We start from the raw sequence: 22,864 nt of genomic DNA, 5'->3' as shown, positions 1-22,864 counted from the left end.
CAATATACTGCTTGACTCCTCGGTGAAGGCATGTTCTCGAAACTTCAACAAAAGCCCATACCGAGCTACTGAGCGTCTCTCCTGCAAAGTCTTCCACTGGAGTTTATCTGTCATCTCCGTAACGCTTTCGCGATTACTAAATCATTCTGTAACAAAGCGCGCTGCTCTCCGTTGGATCTTCTCTATCTCTTCTATCAACCCGATCTGGTACGGATCCCACACTGCTGAGCAATATTCAAGCAGTGGGCGAACAAGTGTACTGTAACCTACTTCCTTTGTTTTCGGATTGCGTTTCCTTAGGATTCTTCCAATGAATCTCAGTCTGGCATCTGCTTTAGCGACGATCAACTTTATATGATCATTCCATTTTAAATCACTCCTAATGCCTATTCCCAGATAATTTATGGAATTAACTACTTCCAGTTGCTGACCTGCTATATTGTAGCTAAATGATAAAGGATCTATCTTTCTATGTATTCGCAGCACATTACACTTGTCTACATTGAGATTCAATTGCCATTCCCTGCACCATGTGTCAATTCGCTGCAGATCCTCCAGCATTTCAGTACAATTTTCCATAGTTACAACCTCTCGATATACCTACCACAGCATCACTCGCAAAACGCCTCAGTGAATTTCCGATGTCATCCACAAGGTCATTTATGTATTTGTGAGTAGCAACGGACCTACGACACTCCCCTGCGGCACACCTGAAATCACTCTTACTCCGGAAGACTTCTCTCCATTGAGAATGACATGCTGCGTTCTGTTATCTAGGAACTCTTCAATCCAATCATACAATTGGTCTGACAGTCCATATGCTCTTACTTTGTTCATTAAACGACTGTGGGGAACTATATCGAACGCCTTGCGGAAGTCAAGAGACACGGCATCTACCTGTGAACCCGTGTCTAAGGCCCTCCGAGTCTCGTGGACAAATAGCACGAGCTGGGTTTCACAGGACCGTCTTTTTCGAAACCCATGCTGATTCCTACAGAGTAGATTTCTAGTCTCCAGAAAAGTCATTATACTCGAACATAATACGTGTTCCAAAATTCTACAACTGATCGACGTTAGAGATATAGGTCTATAGTTCTGCACATCTGTTCGACGTCTCTTCTTGAAAACGGGGATGACCTGCGCCCTTTTCCAATCCTATGGAACGCTACGCTCTTCTAGAGACCTACGGTACACCGCTGCAAGAAGGGGGAGCAAGTTCCTTCGCGTACTCTGTGTAAAATCGAACTGGTATCTCAGTGGAACAGGAAAGAAAATGACAAGAATAGTACAGTGTTCTCTCCGTCACGTGCCGTATGGTGGTTTGCGGAGTATCTGTCTCATATGTAGATGTTGGGAGTGATTATAATTAAACTTTCAAAATGCTGTAGAAATAACACCACTGGTCAGAATGAAGGCAAATTATAACAAAATATTACCAGCGAAGGAGGAAACGTATGGAAACGTATGGCAGAAGAAAAAAAATAGTGTGAAAATTTATCAATAGATGGCGCTGTATGTGTCAGAATACATAAATCATGCTGTTCCAACCGAGCCCCAGGGAGCCGGAGCGCTCCGGAGCGCTCACTGTGTCAGCTCGGAGCCAGCGTGGAGGGGGAAAACGAACTCACTGCCCCCTGGCCGCATGCAGCCGCAACTGACGCAATAATCCGTATTCAATGACAGCTATGACTAGCTGCCGGAGCCCTGTACCTCTATTGGAGGATACCTCTCTATTCATTGAGAGGGACGGTCGTCCACAGTGTCTTGTATGTCATAAAGTATTTAATTCTGCGAAGAGGTACAATATACAACGACATTATACATGTCTTCACGCAGCGCACTACTATCAGGTAGAAGGCGTTGCACGCAGAGAACTGGTAGCCAGGCTTAAGAACGACATACCAGGAGACGTCCGCAACAGGACGTGACATTTTTGAAGCTGTTTGTGAATCAGTGGATAAGCTCCATTCTGTATCGACAGACGGTGCACCACAAACGATCGGTCGTCACCAAGGTTTTGCTTCTCGTTTGAAAATAAACTCAGGGACGAATTCGGGAAAGACATTTTGACTCTTCATTGTTTTATTCACCAAGAGGCACTGTGTGCTGAAACAGAAGAGCTAGGTGTCGTAATGAAAGATGTCGTGAAGTGAGTGAATTTTGTGCGGCGTCACGGTATGAATCATCGCCAATTCAAAGGATTCCTGAAAGATATGGAAGCGGAGTATGGGTATATACCTTACCACAGTACAGTTCGTTGGCTGAGTCGGGGAAAAGTTCTTGATGTTTTCTTTGCCATTCATGAGGAAATATCCCTTTTTCTCGAAATGAAAGGGGAAGAAATGCGTTGTAAGGAATGATCGTTTCTTCAGGATGCAACAATGAATGCCATCTCCGCTGCGAACACTTTGACGCCTGATATTTCCGATCTTGTGATGAAAAGAAAGTGTCAAGCTACAGAGACCCAATAAATTTAGTATGCAATTTCTTGTAAAACAGTTGCTTCTTATTTGTTTCCTGAACTTGGTATTTCCTGGTGTAGCATGTCACCACATCTTAGCAGCTAAGAGTATGAGGTTGTCGATCTTGTAAGACGCAGCTGACACATCAAAACGCTTGCCTTGCCGCCTGCCTCATCCAGCCGTGCCACGTGCGGGCATGCCGGCCCACTTGAATGGTCACAGCGAGCGACACGGCTCCATGGAGCAGGGAGCGCTCCACAGCTCACAACGGAGCCGACGAGCTGGAACAGCCTGACATAAATGAATATACTTGTCATGCGCACGACCCACTGAAGCTGGTGTAAACACGCCGGGTACACGGTTTTTCCTCCTTTCGCGTCTGCGGCGGTCGCCATAACTGTTTCAACACAGGATCGCGCTCTGCTTGTAAAGCCGTATTACAAGAATGATGACTGTGCACACGTTGCTCTGCAGAAGTTCCGGACACTGAAGGGTTTGACTGTTGTGGGTCTGGAAAAAATGATTCAGAAATTTGAAAAGACGGGTTCTTTTGCTGTGCAACCTGGCAGGAGGAGGAAAGGAATTGATTCGTTATTGGAAGAAGTGGCCACAGAAATGCAGGAGGAGACGAGTGGTGGTGTGCAAACGTGTAGTGAACGGAGAATTGCCTGAACATTGGACATACCCGTGAGCATTGTGCGTAAAATCCTACGAAGCATCCTTCTTTGCTGTCCATTCAAAATTACCCGTGTGCACGAGTTGCTTCCTGGTGACCTGCCAACGAGAGAGACCTTTGCTTTAGAATTTTTTGCTCGCATGGAAGTGGACAATGATTGGCCGCGGAAGATTTTGTGGACAGACGAAGCCCACTTCCATCTGACAGGATATGTCAATACACAGAATTGCCGAATGTGGGCAACGGAAAGTCCACACGCAAATCAGCCAGTACCACTTCATCCTGAAAAGGTCACTGTGTGGAGCGGGTTTACAGCTTCATTTGTCACAGGGCCATATTTTTCTCGAAGAGACAGGTGCTTCCGGTCCTGTTACCTGTCCCGTCACTGGTAGGCGCTATGAGTGTCTTTTACGCAACCACGTCATTCCAGCTCTCCAGTAGCGTGGATGTGATGATTTTCACGTCATTCCAGCTCTCCAGTAGCGTGGATGTGATGATTTTTATGCAACATGGCGCACCTCGGCACATTGAAAATCTAGTTAAGCATCTGCTGAAGCGCCATTTCGGAAATGCTGGAATTATCAGCCGACATTTCCCTACAGCCTGGCCGTCACGATCACCTGATCTTAATCCGTGTGACTTTTGGCTGTGGTGCTATCTGAAAGATGTTGTGTTCAGTGTTTCGACTGCAGAGTTAGCTGCATTGAAGGCACATACTGCGAAACACATTCTGAACGTGACCCCGGAAACACTTCGATCAGTTGTGCAACATGCTGTTTCTCGTTTTCAACTTGTTGCAGAAAACAGTGGACAGCATATTGAACATGTTTTGCGCCAGTCATACGAAAATTAATAATCCGATTTGATTTTGATTGATGATTTTTATGCGGTTTTTGGCCTCAGGACAATTAAAAGCCGATTTTTCCCATTCTATGTGATATGACATTGCCGTGTTGGATGGGCTTACGTAACTAACAGTATCACACCTGTACGCCCATGCACACTGAGTAGTACAGTTTGTTTGACGTCAAACGAACACCTCAAGCATTGTAGTATCATTCATTTGTCATTTGTAGTCGACCGCTATTAAATTATGATGCTTACAGCGCCATCTATTGCAACATTTTGTAAATATATATTCCCTCCTTCGCCGATAACATTCCGTTGCACTTTGACGTCATTCTGACCAGTGGTGTTATTTCTACAGTGGTTTGAAAGGTTAACTTTAATTACAATCACACTGTAGATGCAGAAGAAATAGGTCACTACAACACCCGTCCCCACACGGCTAATCAGACGAAAATTCTGCTTCAGCGATTTGGTTAGAAAATACTGTCGCATTCTCCGTACATCCCGCATCTTTCACCGTGTGATATTCACATGTTTGGCGACCTCAGGAAAACATGCGTGTGCGAGCTAACATCCCAAAGACGTTCGGGCTCACATGCGGTTCGTCTTCGTCGAAATGTTTTGGCTCAAACTCGTCTAGGGGTTGAACAGCACGTGTCACATTACACGCCCTAAATTAGACACTTGTGACCCTTTCGTTAAATTATCTCGCTGATGGCAAGTTTGCGAAATACAAAGTTCGTGTAACATATAATAATCCGTCACACAGTTTTAATCTGCCAGGAAGTTTCATATCAGCGCACACAGTTTTAATCTGCGAGGAAGTTTCATATCAGCGCACACTCCGCTGCAGATTGAAAATCTCATTCTAATAACGGTAATAATAATATCGGGAATTAAATTAACGACCCATAAATGGCGTAGGTCACTCAATTGCGATTTGCTTAGAATAATGTTTATTCAGAAAGCAAACTAACAGCGAAAGTGGTCGTATTTAGAGTTACTGTTGCACTGGAGCGCATATCCATTTGACACAGTTCGATCATTCACATCTCATCGCGAATTACAATACTCCACCTCGTTAACTACGCGAAGAATTAAGAGTTCACGCCAGGCGCGCGGCTGCTCACCGCTCAGAGACTAAGTCCCGCGTTACCACACAATTTTCTAAGTCTTTTCACTTCCTAGCTACCTAAAGACCGACTGTCCACTTTCACGTCTGCACCAGCACTGTCCCTCTGCCCATCTCCGGCCGCGTCCCCCGCGTGCCGAACATCGACGCTCAACTGACTAGTGCAGTTCCCTTGCCTGAAGCCGTCCATCTGATTGGCTACAGCTTATTCTACATTATTTTACATTTTAATATATTTAAATAATCAAAGCTTGACCATTTTCACGTTCTAAATAAAGTAACAATAATATCAAAATGTTCAAATGTGTGTGAAATCTTATGGGACTTAACTGGTAAGGTCATCAGTCCCTCAGCTTACACACTACTTAACCTAAATTAGCCTAAAGACAAGCACACACACCCATGCCCAAGGGAGGACTTGAACCTCCGCCGGGACCAGCCGCACAGTCCATGACTGCAGCGCCTTAGACCGCTCGGCTAATCCCGCGCGGCAAACGATAATATTCATTACATAATAAACATTAAATTCTTTTACATAAAACCAGTACAATTTCCTTCTTAACTTTGAATGTCACGGCCGGTAATCTTGCCCGCATCTCGTGGTCGTGCGGTAGCGTTCTCGCTTCCCACGCCCGGGTTCCCGGGTTCGATTCCCGGCGGGGTCAGGGATTTTCTCTGCCTCGTGATGGCTGGGTGTTGTGTGCTGTCCTTAGGTTAGTTAGGTTTAAGTAGTTCTAAGTTCTAGGGGACTGATGACCGTAGATGTTAAGTCCCATAGTGCTCAGAGCCATTTTTAGCCAGTAATCTTGCAACAATGTGCCTTCTTATAAATAAATAAAGAACAAAAGTATCTATTATGTACTAAACTTTACAACAGATATTCTATTACCTAACGATTCAGTAGGGTTCATTCTGTCATCGTTCAATGTGTTTTGTGTGGAGGAGATGATGATCTGATTCTTAAAGTACTGATAATTTAAATTTACTACGTCTTTTAAATTTCATTTTAATGGTGCACTTTTATATAGAATATCGATCGTTAAGATCGACCAAAGCGTTCAGATTTTAGCATTCAGGTCTTTGTCACTAAACTTGTTAATCTCACTTTAACAGGAAATCCTAAACTGTTACAGATATGATCAATATTCAAGTTTTATTGGGATCACCATGAAAATTTATTAAGGATGGTAGATTAAAATTACTGTGGCTTCGTTCCCTGCACTACTACAGAATTAAATAATTTTCATAAATGTTTCCCTTTATATCCGATCTTAGGTACTACGTCTACGCCTCCATGGCCACAAACAGCTTCTAAAGGACGTAGGTTCTCGTCTGTCTCACTATAGCGCTTTGGCCTCTTTCAGCACAACAGACGCCTGTGAGTTTCCCCATCTCGTGGCTAATCTGCGCTGTTTGTGGCACACGGTCCTAGACGACAGGGTTCGTTTCACAATTCTTGAAGGCAGAGTCTTTCAGCCATACGTTTAAACGAAAGCGAAAAGCAAGTTAATTCACACACGGACGTTGGTGTCAGTTGGACGAGGATGTGCGAGAGTAGCTGCGGTTGTGGATCAGTCAGCAGCTGACTGCCTTCTAAGGAACTGGATTTGGCCGTCTCGTCTCCTAGTGGGATAAATGTCACAGCGCAATTTGGAGATCACTGTGGCGGGTTTGGGCTTTCATTAGCGTGTCCCTTATAGCAGAAGGTCCAACGAAGAGCTGTACTTTTTGCCATTCGATAGTTTCGTCGGCGCGAGAGCGTTACAGAAATGCTCAACAAACTCAAGTGGCTAACATTACCAGAAAGGCGTTTTGCATCGAGGAGACGTTTGCTGTTGAAATTCAGAGAGCGTTCATTCGAAGAAAAGTAGGGCAACACACTACTTCCTCCCTGCACGCCTCGTAATATAATATGGGTTTTGGAGCACAGTTGTGTAGATGCAGATGGTGGTCGCTACTCACTGAATGCACTTATTTCAGTCAACTTCCGGACCTCGTTTGCGCTAGTTGTACTACACGTAAACTCTGCTGACAAACTCTGGCGAGTAAATCGATAGTTCGTGTTGAGAGCGCGCCTAGCGCACTCTTCCCGCGCACTTTTGAGAGGACACGCAAGGACTGATTACGTGTTAACAGATGTCAGTCACGAGGCGCTTGTTGGCCAGTTAACAACGTGCCCTCCTGGGTCAAGGAACTGTGACGCTCAGTGGCTGCGAAACGGAAAAACCGGACAAGAGCTAGCAGGAATCGCGCTCCAGGCGTTCCGTGCAAACTTAATTAATTATATCGATAGTTCATCCATCCAGAGAATCGAGAATCTCGACGGTTCATCAATTGTTAGCGATATCGATACTAGCAATATATCTGCTGGGGAATTCCAAGACTTTCAATAATGCATTAATTTTTAGCTCTCATTTGTTGTGTAATTTCTCATTCACTGCTGTATTTTTTTTATTTATTTTATTAATTTTGCAGGTGGTTTGATTTCGTCTGCTCCTGTTCCTTTTTCAGTCTCGCGAAATGTTTAGACTCACCACTTGTAACTACGGACATACACAGGCTTGAATCACAGAACTCTATGACAAGGAGTCAGTGTACAATTCCTCCTGACAAGTTTTGTATTCAGATTTTGTGTGAACTTCAATTGAGAGATTGTGTGGATCATCTCCGAATCCTACTCATTGCCTTTCTCAATGGCGGTGTTTACAGGTGTCCTCAGTGTTTTCAATAGAGCCTCGCAGGTTCTTCTTAAGAATGCTTCGTCTTCTCAAATCTGCAACCCATCACAGCATCGTATTGTGACTTCGAGTTGCGGGATACAGATGCCGACAAAATGTCCGCCGTGTTGCAGCAACAGACTCAGCATTGAGGACAAGATATTGAACGGGAACACACTACGCTGTGCCTACTATTGTTGCATTGCTACTGAAATGATGGACAGTTTCGAAGCGAATGATACATGCACCGTCTGACTCCTACCACTGACAATGGTTTAACAGCCAGTGCATGTAAGACAGTCCATTTCCCATTAGTCACCCTTTGCATGTTGCGCATTGGTGAGCTATAGAGTGAGCTAACGTCTTATCGAATTACAACTACTCATTCTCACTTAATAATAAAATGGATTTTGCTTCCAGGCACTTGCTGCCTGATGCGGATGGTGGCTAACAATGTGCGCCCGGCCATGATCCTGACGAGGGCGGGACACTGGTTCACGATAACGTCGCTGACGGGCGTCTTCACGACGACCACCAGGTTCCGGCTGAATGACGAGAGGTACGCGCCCACGCACGACGGCCGCCGAGTCGCCCGCGTCTTCACGCTGGAGGGCAGCACACTCACCTGCGTCGAGAGGGGCCACAAACTCGTCACGACGGTGTTCCACTTCACGGCGGAAGAGCTCAAGATGGTGAGCAAAGCGCAAGCACTTCAAGGTTCCCCGTCGGTAGGACAAAAGTATGTTTCAAAACAGAGTGAAAGCCAAGCGTGATTAAAATTAATGACAGAAAGCCACAGCACAATTCTACGTAAATAAGAGTCGGCTATGGAGTACATTAAACATTTATAGTTTTTCTTAAAGACCCCACGAATACTATTATAACATGACTCACAATTTTACTAAATTAGAAAGTATCGAATTGATTGGCAAAAGCGTAGAGAAACATTGGGTATGGGAGTGGCAGACGGTGATCGGTAAAAAAGAAAGAGAGCACGCGAGGAATCATGGTACGTAAATGAATATAGAAACCTACATCTACATTAAAACTCTGCGAGCCACCTGATGGTGTGACGCAGAAGGTAATTCTGGTACCAGTAACTGATCCCCCTTTTATCTGTTCCACTCGAGAACGGCATTTAGGAAGAATAATTGTCAGTAAAGGTCCGTATTAGCTCCTTTTTCTCGAATTTTGTCACTTTGGTCATTTCGCGAGACGTGTGAGGGTGGAAGTAATATGCTGTGTGACTCTTCCTGGGAAGCACTCTCTCAAAATTTCTGTAGTGAATCTTTCCGTATACTCCACACGAAAATGGCTACCTAGAGAGATTCTGTCGATCGATGGTACACAGCAGCAGAATATCTAATGTTTAAAGATTGCTTTAAGTTGTCAGATATGTGAAATTATGCACTTCACAAAATGAAAGATGCAGTATCCTACGAATACAATATCAATGGGTCAAGTTGGAATCAGTCAGCTCACACAAACACCTGAGTGTATCAATTTATAGCGACGTGAAATGGAACGACCACATAGACCCATTCGTAGGAAAAGCATGTGGCGGTGTTCGGTTCATCAGCAGAATACTAGGGAAATACAAGACGTCTACAAAGGAGAATGTTTACAAAACACTCCTTCGAACGTCAAAAAATATTTCTAAAGTGACCTGTGCCAAACAGGTCTAACAGGTTCAAAAACCGGTATTAACTGATGAATGTAGGAATAAATTACAACCTCCTCCGTATTGCTCCCGTATGGATCGCAAAGATGAAAACAAACTAATTATACTGTGCACAGACGCGTTTAAGCAATCATTCATTATCGGCTCGTAAAAAGCGAATAAGTATGTACGGTAGTAGAAGGGGAGTGATGTCTGAAATGTTCTTGGATGTGCAATGAAAGAATTGGGTCTGCGTTTTGGCAGCGCATATTTATTCAAAAGACTCTGCTCTCTTCCCCCCCTCCCCTTACCCCCTTCCCCCTTTCCCCCCTTCCACACCCCGCACCTCCCCCCCCCCCCCCCCCCCCGCCACCACCGCACGTCTCATTCACTTCATTCACTTGATAAATCACTCCTGCAGCGTTTCGACTCCATTCAAGAAGCATCATGCTTTAAATGCTCAAACCAGTTCTCAGCAGTGTGTTCGATATCTTCAGTTTTCAAAAACCTTTCGGGTGTTTCTTCAGGTCAGCAAACAGGCTACATGTCAGGTGAGGGGAGGGCGGGGGGACCAGCTGGTAATGCAGTGCCTACAGTTTGGTAGCCACAGCTAGGGAGGTGTGAAAAGGTAAATTGTGCTGCACCAAAAGGATCTCTTTGATCAAACCTCTATGAAGCTTGTTCTTTCATTTCCTGTTCCCTTTGAACCTAAACCACATAGTTCTGCAAATATGCAGACGGTGGAAAACTTTTATTTTAGCATTTATCATCTTAGAATTCAAGCTTGGAGATGAATAAGGAATATTCGATCGATGTTCCATTCTAATTATGATTTTAGAATCACATGAAGGCATGCGCACTACACACCGTCACACACAGATTCTGGGACTGTCTGCTGGTTTTGTTGTTTTGAGACATGAGGAAGCGTTTCTTGCTGTGTTTGTAAATATTACGAGTCCCACATATTTAAGTGCTGTTTGGAGGATATTTTGGAATCACAGTTGTAGCGTTCTGTGGTGAGTAACATTCAGTGTAATTTTAAAAACAATTACATACCTTATGTATGGTTAAGCCCTACGTATCGGTAGTGCTCCATCTTGTACCTTGAAACGGAAGCTCCTCTACCACGGAACACATGATATTTACAAGTGAACTGAGTTTCTATGACGTAATAGCAATTTACCTGACTTGAAAATGTCAATTTTTGTTAGTTCCCAATAGTTTAGATTTCAAAATGTTTTTAACTCTTAACTGGTTTTTGTCAACTTCTTTCTAATTTGATTTCATTTTCTGATTGTTGATCTGTGGTACAGCAGTACGATAATGCGCTATCCATTATATACAGTACTGTCAAGTATTCTCGATCACAACGCTGCTAAATTTGAAGAGAAGATTTGTTCGTACATTCACTATGTGATCAAAAGTACCCGGACACCTGACTGAAAATGACTTAAAAATTCGTGTCGCCCTCCATCGGTAATGCTGGAACTCAGTACTGTGTCGGCCCACCCTTAGCCTTGATGACAGCTCTCGCTCTCGCAGGCTTACGTTCAATCAGGCGCTGGAAGGTTTCTTGGGGAATGGCAGTCATTCTTCACCGAGTACTGCACTGAGAGATGTACCAATGTCGGTCGGTGAGGCCTGGAACGAAGTCAGCATTCCAAAACATCCCAAAGGTGTTCTATAGAATTGAGGTTAGGACTCTGTGCAGGCCACTCCATTACAGAGATGTTATTGTCATGCAACCACTCCGCCACAGGCCGTGTATTATGAACAGGTGCTCGATCGTGTTGAAAGATGCAATCGCCATCCCCGAATTGCTCTTCTACAGTGGGAAGCAAAAAGGTTCAAATGGCTCTAAGCACTATGGGACTTAACATCTGCGGTCATCAGTTCCCTAGACTTAGAACTACTTAAACCTAACTAAGCTAAGGACGTCACACACATCCATGCCCGACGCAGGATTCGAACCTGCGACCGTAGCAGCGGCGCGGTTCCGGATGAATCGCCTAGAACCGCTCTGCCACAGTGGCCGGCGAAGCAATATGGTGCTTAAAACATCAACGTAGGCCTGTACTGTGATAGTGCCGCGTAACACAACAAGGGGTGCAAGCCCCTCCATGAAAAACACGACCACACCATAACACCACCACCTCCGAATTTTACTGTTGACACTATACACGCTGGCAGATGACGTTCATCGGGCATTCGCCATGCCCACACTCTACCATCGGATCGCCACATTGTGTACCGTGATTCGTCACTCCACAAAGGTATTTCCACTGTTCAATGGTCCAATGTTTTCGCTTCTTACACCATGGGACGCGGCCTTTGGCATTTACCAGCGTGATGTGTAGCTTATGAGCAGCCGCTCGACCATGAAATCCATGTTTTCTCACCTCCCGCCTTTCATAGTGCTTGCAGGGGATCCTGATGCAGCTTGGAATACCTGTGTGATGGTCTGAATAGATGTCTACCTAATACTCATTACGACCCTCTTCAAGAGTCGGCTGTCTCTGTCAGTCAATAAACGTGGTCGGCCTCTACGCCTTTGTGCCGTACGTGTCCCTTCACGTTTCCACTTCACTATCACATCGGAAACAGTGGACCTATGAATGTTTAGGAGTGTGGAAATCTCGCGTACAGGCGTGAGACACAAGTGACACCCACTTACCTGACCACGTTCGAAGTTCGTGAGTTCCGCGGAGCGCCCCATTCTGCTCTCTGACGATGTCTAATGACTGCTGAGGTCGCTCATATGGAGTACCTGGCAGTAGGTGGCAGCACAGTGCACCTAATATGAAAAAAGTATGTTTTGGCGGGTGTCCGGATACTTTTGATCACATAGTGTACATGACCATGTTGCACCTTGGAGCAGCTTTTCACATTTGGAAAAACATTACTTTTCTAGACTAACTTCCGCAATTTCAGAAAAAGACTGGAGCACACACAAGGCGAGTGCTATCATGTCAGAATGAAATAAGAAACTATATTAAACTTCTATTACACGACTGGTTATAGGCGAAAATCTGAAAAGTGTTCCAGAGTTCAACAGTGTATCCTATACAGTTTCCACACTGACTTGCCTCCTTGTTCACAGCAAAACAAACGGACGCAATTTATGTTTGTGTAAACTACCTCAAATGGTGTCATTTTCAATAAAATTACTCAAGATTTGTGAGCAAGCGTAAGGTACTACCACGTTTATGTCATATAGCTGAAATGTTGAACTATTTTACGCTACTATATCGTCACAAATCCATACTACTTTTATTGAAACTGACATTGAATGTTACGCTTCCCAGAATTTATTATGTCTCTCGCGAACGTTTATACACTCCTGGAAATGGAAAAAAGAACACATTGACACCGGTGTGTCAGACCCACCATACTTGCTCCGGACACTGCGAGAGGGCTGTACAAGCAATGATCACACGCACGGCACAGCGGACACACCAGGAACCGCGGTGTTGGCCGTCGAATGGCGCTAGCTGCGCAGCATTTGTGCACCGCCGCCGTCAGTGTCAGCCAGTTTGCCGTGGCATACGGAGCTCCATCGCAGTCTTTAACACTGGTAGCATGCCGCGACAGCGTGGACGTGAACCGTATGTGCAGTTGACGGACTTTGAGCGAGGGCGTATAGTGGGCATGCGGGAGGCCGGGTGGACGTACCGCCGAATTGCTCAACACGTGGGGCGTGAGGTCTCCACAGTACATCGATGTTGTCGCCAGTGGTCGGCTGAAGGTGCACGTGCCCGTCGACCTGGGACCGGACCGCAGCGACGCACGGATGCACGCCAAGACCGTAGGATCCTACGCAGTGCCGTAGGGGACCGCACCGCCACTTCCCAGCAAATTAGGGACACTGTTGCTCCTGGGGTATCGGCGAGGACCATTCCCAACCGTCTCCATGAAGCTGGGCTACGGTCCCGCACACCGTTAGGCCGTCTTCCGCTCACGCCCCAACATCGTGCAGCCCGCCTCCAGTGGTGTCGCGACAGGCGTGAATGGAGGGACGAATGGAGACGTGTCGTCTTCAGCGATGAGAGTCGCTTCTGCCTTGGTGCCAATGATGGTCGTATGCGTGTTTGGTGCCGTGCAGGTGAGCGCCACAATCAGGACTGCATACGACCGAGGCACACAGGGCCAACACCCGGCATCATGGTGTGGGGAGCGATCTCCTACACTGGCCGTACACCACTGGTGATCGTCGAGGGGACACTGAATAGTGCACGGTACATCCAAACCGTCATCGAACCCATCGTTCTACCATTCCTAGACCGGCAAGGGAACGTGCTGTTCCAACAGGACAATGCACGTCTGCATGTATCCCGTGCCACCCAACGTGCTCTAGAAGGTGTACGTCAACTACCCTGGCCAGCAAGATCGCCGGATCTGTCCCCCATTGAGCATGTTTGGGACTGGATGAAGCGTCGTCTCACGCGGTCTGCACGTCCAGCACGAACGCTGGTCCAACTGAGGCGCCAGGTGGAAATGGCATGGCAAGCCGTTCCACAGGACTACATCCAGCATCTCTACGATCGTCTCCATGGGAGAATAGCAGCCTGCATTGCTGCGAAAGGTGGATATACACTGTACTAGTGCCGACATTGTGCATGCTCTGTTGCCTGTGTCTATGTGCCTGTGGTTCTGTCAGTGTGATCATGTGATGTATCTGACCCCAGGAATGTGTCAATAAAGTTTCCCCTTCCTGGGACAATGAATTCACGGTGTTCTTATTTCAATTTCCAGGAGTGTAGTAGAAAGTAAAAAATTAGATTTGTTAATGTTAGTAAACATCTACTCATTTATAGACATCGATATTGTCGTAATGTTTTTTTTTCGGAAAAATTGTCAATGCATTTGAAGAAATTTACCGTCACTGATTCACATTCAATGTTTCGTCCTTAATTGTGATTGTTGCTTTGTCATTTATTGTTATTGTTGTAGTGGTACAACCTGATAGCAAAATTGTTTCTGTTAATAGTACGATTACTTTAATATTATTTCCAGACTATAATGGTGGACGACGTTGTTTGCACGAGGATATTTGAAGCTATACGTGGCATGGAATTGGAGGGCTTCATGTCTGCTCCTCACGAAGTTCCGCATATCGGGAAGAAGTGAACGGTGGCGCAGTTTCGAAGAGTTTGCTTATGCAAGAAACTGCTTCTGGTATTCATTACTCTCATTAACTTCGTATTCAAAAATGGTTTGTCGCAGCTTGTACGTAAAAGTGTGTGTTGATAACTGTCTGTTCACCATGAACCAAAGTCTCACACAATTTTTCGTCTCAGGGTAATCTTAATTTTTATATCTTACGTAATAATTGTTTGTTTTGTAATCTATTTTGTTCCAAATCTGCAGTGCAATCTGCCTTGTCAGTATTATATAGCATAATGTACAATGTAAGTGTTTTATCATAGAATTATGATTAAACAGAAAAAAATTGTCTTTTTGTTTTTTATGTAGAATATTACCTGACAGACTCAGCATTGTCCGGGTATTCGTTTTGCCAGGTTTCTGTTACAAACGAAAAACAAAAAAAATGAATCACGTTCGTATTTGTATTGTATTGTATGGAACTGATGACCTAGAAACGGCGGAGAGGCTTCGTCCCCGCCGTAGACCCCAGTGGTTCACAACTCCACAACAGCCCACAGTAGTCCACTCGCCCCACCACCGCCCCACATCGCCCTCAGGGTTATTGTGCGGTTCGGTCCCCAGTTTTCGTGACCGGTACTGCTATCTCTCAGTCGAGCAGCTCCTCAGTTTGTCTTACAAGGGCTGAGTAAAGCCCGCTTGCCAACAGCACTCGGCAGACCCGGTCGGTGACCCATCAAGGTGCTAGCCAAGACCGGCAGAGCTTAACTTGGGTAGTCTGATGGAAACTGGTGTTATCACTGCCGCAAGGCCACTGGCGCCATATGCAGATACTGTATGTGAAATATATTGCGAATAGAGTTAATAGCAAAGAAGTAATAAATTTGAACGTCTTGCATGATGCGGCAATTTTACGTGCATCTCAGTGTTTATGACGTCGTGTATCCTGAACTAGATGTCGTACTGTCGTTACTTTTTTTTTTAACTTGGGGTGGGCATACGGAAAACAGCTCATCAAAGTTTCATCGTAATCAGATGAATGGTTTAGGAACGCATAGAGGGCAAACACACAAAGAAACATTCCTTTTTATCTATATATAAACCGTGACAAGAAATAAGTATGTCAATGTTCACTTAAAATACTTTTGTTGAAGCAGCTCAGAAAACATGTTGTTCACAACTTGGTATTGTTTATGTCCATAAACTATGTCATAATCTTACCTCAGAAACGGTGTTCCAGTTGTTATCCACCAAAAGATAAATTATTCGACGGCCGAGACAGTTACAAGGAAACTACTCGGAACATACTCCGACCCCAAATGTCTAAAAACTGTTGAAATATGTGCGATCATTTATAAACAAAACTACTTTATATTATTTCCGGCAAACGGTGCAACTCAGTTTGATATTAGAGAACTTGCTTGGAAAAAATTCGCCACTTTGACATCTGATTATTTTTTCCACCCACATATAACAATCAAGATTAAACAGATTCTCATTGACGGTGCATTTTCAAAAAAGAAATTCCATTGTTGCGTTGTCGACAGCCTTGTGTTGTTTATAGAGCTTGCCGTTTCTAATTACATAAAAAACCCTTTATTAAATTCGACTACTGCACAGTCTCTAGTAGTATATGTTTTATTTCTGTATACAGGATATTAGAGGTGTAAGTGCAGATATTTCTAGTAAAGACTAAGGACGTTGTAATGAATCACATTCTGTCAGTACTTACTTTATTTGTAGACTAATAATTATAGCTATTAAGAGAACTACATTGTTCGGTTAATTAGTACCTCCAAGTAAGCATGACACGAGGAAGCCATTTATAATTATTTGCCCCTAGCCAGCAGGTAAGGTACTGAATTGTGGACGCGTGGAACCAAAATGGATAGTCTGTAATGAAAGGCTGAGGCGTAGCGCCGTATAACGATCCTGCCTTGGAGGCGGCTAAGTGGGAGATGTGTCTCAGAGCTGGATAGTGACACATGGTGACGCGAGACTGGACGCACACGTAGTTCATGTATCAGCCGATAGGGGACAGTATTGGATAGGGGACTGATTTGGTTTCGATTGTGCCCATAGAGTGCGCTAAAGTAATAGAATGTTTTTCATAAACTGTTCTAGTATTATCATAAAGTGTTATTATGTCTTTTTGTGTGTGTAAAATGTTATAAATGTGTTTTAGCAGTATGAATGATGCGTGAGTGTCGTTTAAGGTTAATATGAAGATAATTGTTTAACGAGCTATGTAGTGGGATTTAGTATGGGAACATTTCGAAGAAGTATGGATGTGGACAAAGGGAATTTTTGTAGAATAAATTTGTAAAGTAAGTTTATGATAAAGAGAAAGTTAATTCAGGCATAAATGACAATAGTAAATAACTTTATGTACAAACAAAACTTCAGCACATTAGATAATTACGTCGGTAAAAAGTTCAATCGTTAGGTTTACTATTTTGCGATTGGTCATTGATGAAAAGCGCGGACTGACGCGGGAGAATGTTGTTTTGCTATTGGCTGTTGAGTAAACTGACCAATGGTAAAGCAATATTCTTCGCGTGCCTTTCTCTGCTGATAGAGAAGTATTCTAGGGAGGAGTCGGAGCCTAGCCATGAAACAGTTCGGACGTGTGTAATAGTAGTTCCGATGGAAATGATTAGTTGCCAGATCTAGCAGTATTTCATACATCAAAAGTGTGGTGAAGTGACGGCATAATTATTCCGATGGGTGTGTAGAAATTTCGGAATCTTTAAGTGAATTTTGTGATGAGAAAAGACATATATTCCGTGTGGCGTATTGAGCAGGTCGGTGGCTAAAAACTGTGACTACATTAGGTACCGACGGACTTAATATTTGGCGAGCGTTCTCAACCAAAAACAATAGGTATTTTTGTAGCTATTACGTTTTCGGAAAATGCAACACCATAAACTTGCTGACGGGAGTGAAAGGGATAGTGACTGCGTTAAAACTAGCACGGGCTTGGCAGTGATACCTGTTCACATAAGTTTCAGAATATATTAATTAAGGAAAAAATTTCCAACCTTTCATTTCGAGTGAAAATTTTCTCCCGAACCGTAGATTAGTGACTTTAATTGCAGCCTGGTTCACGTCGAAGTACAGTAGGTTTCGCTCGGCTTTCCTACTGATGATCTGCTGAGACAATGTTCACAGGTAGGTGCAGGTTCGTCGTAAAGGGACGGAAAGAACCGCGCCGCCGCAAGGCATAGTAACCTTCGTGCTGCAGCTTTGACTGAGCAGATAACATCAGGTAATAAATTATGTGATGTGTTTGTGGGAAGGCTGTTATATGCAGAGAAACGACGAATAATGCATTGAGGGGGTACAATCATCACAGTGTCTCTACCTATAACTGTAACAACCAATGTAAAAGTAAATGTCCTGACTGACTGATTCATCACTGCCCAGCCCAAACCGCTAAGGACAGAAATAGGATATTTAAAGAGTGTTGATCTTATACTCTAGGCATCGATGAAGAAGGGATTTTCCGAAATTCCCGCCCTTAGGGGGTGAAATAGGGGACGAAAATTTTGTATGAAAATAGTTTGTTACATTAAAACATTTTTGAAGCTAAATTATGAAAATTGGTATTTGACTTTCAGACCAGAAATAAAGATATAGGCGTCAGAGGACGACAGTTTTTATGGGAATACGACCACAAGAACTCAAAAGGCAGGATTAATAAAAACCTCCTACCCCAGCTACCAAATTGCTTATGGTTAGAAGTGCATTCGGAAAAGATCTATGGCCTTAATTAACGTGGTAAGATTAGAAGCAGCCGCAATTTGTGAACTAAATCGAAGAACGCTACTTAATAGTCACCACGACAAATCGGTTTTGTCATAATTGCATAGTAAAAGAAACGGATCCGTATTACATTAACTTTTCAGTAGACGTAATATATGTTTATAAAATTATTTTTGTTGTAATTACTAAGTAAATGTGAGCGAAGCACCGGGCGCTAAGCTAGTTTTTACGTATACATTGAACAAAGAAATGAAATTTGAACAAATGAAACATCCTTTTTCATAACACATTGTTGGTTCCTAAAATTGTAACATCACTAAGGATAGTAAATAACGAATTATTTTTAGTCGTCTATAAACAGTATTGTTGGAAGAAATCATGATATATTAGGTTGCTGCTTGAGTTTTTAGCATTTTTCCACAACTTTAAAACACACAGCAGATACGCATAACAGAGACTTTACTCATCAATAATATGTTCTCCTTCACTGTTTACAACAGCCTGTCAACGCTGGGGTAACGATTCAGTTTCGTGATTCTAGAAATCACGTGGTTTCGAGGAGAACTCGTCGAGCCATGTTCGGAACGTATTTTCATCCGGAAAGGAAGTTCTTGAATGCTATTCGATAGAGAGTGGAAAAGGTGGAAATTTGGAGACACAAGTTCACTTGAATAAATTGGGTGCCGAATGACTTCAAAAATGGCTCTGAGCACTATGGGACTTTAACATCTGAGGTCATCAGTCCCCTAGAACTTAGAACTACTTACGCCTAACGAACCTAAGGACACCACACACATCCATGCCCGAGGCAGGATTCGAACCTGCGACCGTAGCGGTGGCGCGGTTCCAGACTGTAGCGCCTAGAACCACTCGGCCACTCCGGCCGGCCGAATGACTTCCCAACCCACATCTTGTATGGCGTTTTTGTCAGTCTAGATTCTAAAAATAACCCCAAATGTTTTTGGCCCCTACGTAAAATCTATGAACGCTACAAATAATTGAATAGCTTCTCCTGCTGACAGTACGGGTAATGTAACGGATGATGATAAACAGAAGGCCGAAATTCTAAACCTAGCTTACAAAAACTCGTTTACGGTACAGGGCTGCTGACCATTCCCCATTTCAATTATCGAACAAACGCAAGGATGACTGACGCAGAGTTTAGTGTATCTGGGATTGTAAAACAGTTAAGATCCTTAGACGCCAGGAAGGCATCTGGCCCAGACGGTATCCCCGTAATATTATATGTTGACTATGCTACAAACATAGCAGTACTCTTCTCCATCATCTATCACAGATCATCGGAACAGCGGGAAGTTCTACGGGACTGGAAGAAGGCCCAGGTCATAGCAATCTTTAAAAAGGGTAGAAAATCGGATGCACATAATTACCGGCCATTTTCACTGACATCGATTTATTGTAGAATCATGGAACATATTTTATGTTCAGACATAATGATCTTTTTAGACTCTGAGAAGCTCATCTGCAGAAAGCAGCACTGTTTTAGGCCTTCTTTGTGCATGATATACAACAGGACCTAGATACCGGCTCCCGGGTTGATGCCATATTTCTCGTCTTTCGAAAGGCGTTCTACTCAGTTCCGCACTGTCGCTTGCTCCAAAAAGTGCGCGCTTATGGTCTATCCGATGACATATGCGGCTGGATAAAAAGTTTTCTAACAGACAGAGAGCAGTGTGTCGTCCTGAATGGAGTGACTTCAACGGAAACAAGCGTAACTTCAGATGTGCCCCAGGGCAGCGTAATAGGTCCTCTGCTTTTTACGATTTACATGTACGATCTGGTTGATGGTATTGACAGCGGCATTAGACTGCCGATAATGCTTTAGTCTACGGGAAAGTAGTATCACACGAAAGTTGTGAACAAATCAATGAGGATTTGCTGAAAACAAATGCGTGGTGTACTGACAGGCAGTTATTTCTCAATATTAGTAAGTGTAACCTACTGCGTATAACAAGGCGAAAATCCCCATTAAAATAAATGCCCAGTCTTTGGAAGCGATAACATCCGTGATGTGTCTGGGTGTGACTATGCGAAATGATCTCGAATGGAATGATCAGATTACACAAGTAACGTGCAAGGCCAACTCTAGATTGCGGTTTATTGGTAGAATCCTGAAGCGATGCAGTTCTTCAACAAAGGAAATTGCTTGCAATACGTTAGTTGGCCCAGTCTTACAGTATGTATGGGGTCTGTTGGGTCTCATTCAAGAGATTGAAGAGGTCCAAAGAAGAGCGGCAAGATTCGTGACTGGTAAATTTAGCCATCGCGAGAGCGTTACAGATCTCATAGAAAGTTTGAAGTGGGATACACTTGCAGATGGACGACGCGCTAAACGGAAGGGGCTCCTCACTAAATTCCTAAATCCGAACATCGCCGAGGATGTAGAGCATATATTATTTCCCCCAACTTTCAAATCGTGCAGTTATCACCATTCAGAGATAAGGGAAATTAGAGGTCGTACGGAGGAGTTCAGACAGTCGTTTTCCTTTGTGCGATCCGCGAGTGGAACAGAGGGGGTGGAAATATGACTTTGACGCGAATTGTGCCCTTCGCCACATATCGCTTGGTGGCTAGCGGAGTATATATGTAGATGTACACCACTGGACATTAAAATTGGTACACCACGAAGATGACGTGCTACAGACGCGAAATTTAACCGACAGGAAGAAGATGCTGTGATATGCAAATGATTAGCTTTTCAGAGCATTCACACAAGGTTGGCACCGATGGCGACACCTAAGACTTGCTGACATGAGGAAAGTTTCCAACCGATTTCTCATACACAAACAGCAGTTGACCGGCGTTGCCTGGTGAAACGTTGTTGTGATGCCTCGTGTAAGAATGAGAAATGCTTACCAACACGTTTCCGACTTTGATAAAGGTCGGATTGTAGCCTATCGACGTTGCGGTTTATCGTATCGCGACACTGTTGCTCGCGTTGTTCGAGATCCAATGACATAGCAGAATATGGAATCGGTGGGTACAGGAGGGTAATACGGAACGCCGTGCTGGACCCCAACGGCCTCGTATCACTAGCAGTCGAGATGACAGGCATCTTATCCGCATGGCTGTAACGGATCTTGCAGCCACGTCTCGATCCCTGAGTTAACAGATGGGGACGTTTGCAAGGCAACAACTATCTGCACCAACAGTTTGACGACGTTTGCAGCAGCATGGACTATCAGCTTGGAGACCATGGTTGCGGTTATCCTTGACGCTGCATCACAGACAGGAGCACCTGAGATGGTGTACTCAACGACGAACCTGGGTGCACGAATGGCAAAACGTCATTTTTTCTGATGAATCCAGGTTCTGGTTACAGCATCATGATGGTCGCATCTGCGTTTGGCGGTGAACGCACATTGGAAGCGTGTATTCGTCATCGCCATACTGGCGTATCACCCGGTATGGAGTGCCATCGGGTACACATCTCGGTCACCTCTCGTTCGCATTGACGGCACTCTGAACAGTGGACGTTACATTTCAGATGTGTAGGGTTTCGCAGGGATCGAATTAAGGGTAAAGCCACGGGTCATAACACATCTGAAATGTAACGTCCACTGTTCAGAGTACCGTCAATGCGATCGAGAGGTGACCGAGACGTGTAACCAATGGCACCCCATACCATCACGCCGGGTGATACGCCAGTATGGCAATGACGAATGCACGCTTCCAATGTGCGTTCGCCGCGATGTAGCCAACCACGGATGCGACCATCATGATGCTGTAATCAGAACCTGGATTCATCCGAAAAAAATGAAGTTTTGCCATTCGTGCACGCAGGTTCTTCGTGGAGTACACCATCGCAGGGGCTCCTGTCTGTGATGCAGCGTCATGGGTAACCGCAGCCACGGTCTCCGAGCTGATAGTCCATTCTGCTGCAAACGTCGTCGAACTGTTCGTGCAGATGCAAACGTCCCCATCTGTTGACTCAGGGATCGAGTCGTGGTTGCACATTCCGTTACAGCCACTGTCATCTCGACTGTTAGTGATACGAAGCCGTTGGGATCCAGCATGGCGTTCCGTATTACCCTCCTGAACCCACCGATTCCATATTGTGCTAACAGTCATTGGATCTCGACCAACGCGAGTAACAATGTCGCGATACGATAAGCCGCAATCGAAATAGGCTACAAACCGACCTTTATCAAAATCGGAAACGTGATGGTACGCATTTCTCCTCTTTACACGAGGCGTCACAACAACGTTTCACCAGGCAATGCCGGTCAACTGCTGTTTGTGTATAAGAAATCGGTTGGAAACTTTCCTCATGTCAGCACGTTGTAGGTGTCGCCACCGGCGCCAACCTTGTGTGAATGCTCTGCGAAGCTAATCATTTGCATATCACAGCATCTTCTTCCTGTCGGTTAAAATTCGCGTCTGTAGCACGTCATGTTCGTGGTGTAGCAATTGTAATGGCTAGTAGTGTATCTACGTCGTGTGGTTGTGGTGGAATCTAGTAGTTTGTACGAGTATATC

The 22,864-nt window shown here is 44.5% G+C and overlaps 1 protein-coding gene across 1 annotated transcript in view; it reads left to right on the top strand.

Moving 5' to 3' along the window:
• Positions 1-14,905, top strand: part of LOC124545197 (fatty acid-binding protein, muscle-like) — a 31,615-nt gene extending 16,710 nt beyond the window's left edge. Inside the window, exons 2-3 of the mRNA XM_047124061.1 lie at positions 8,257-8,528; positions 14,510-14,905. Coding sequence (XP_046980017.1) covers positions 8,257-8,528; positions 14,510-14,623 — 386 coding nt within the window. The 3' untranslated portion in view covers positions 14,624-14,905. The remainder of the gene's footprint in view (positions 1-8,256; positions 8,529-14,509) is intronic.
• The last annotated feature ends 7,959 nt before the right edge of the window (positions 14,906-22,864 follow it).

The sequence above is a fragment of the Schistocerca americana genome, chromosome 8 (genome assembly GCF_021461395.2).
Source record: "Schistocerca americana isolate TAMUIC-IGC-003095 chromosome 8, iqSchAmer2.1, whole genome shotgun sequence".
In the NCBI taxonomy this organism is placed as follows: domain Eukaryota; kingdom Metazoa; phylum Arthropoda; class Insecta; order Orthoptera; family Acrididae; genus Schistocerca; species Schistocerca americana.
The sequence above is the reverse complement of the archived record's forward strand: the minus strand, read 5'-3'. Positions and strand labels throughout refer to the sequence as shown.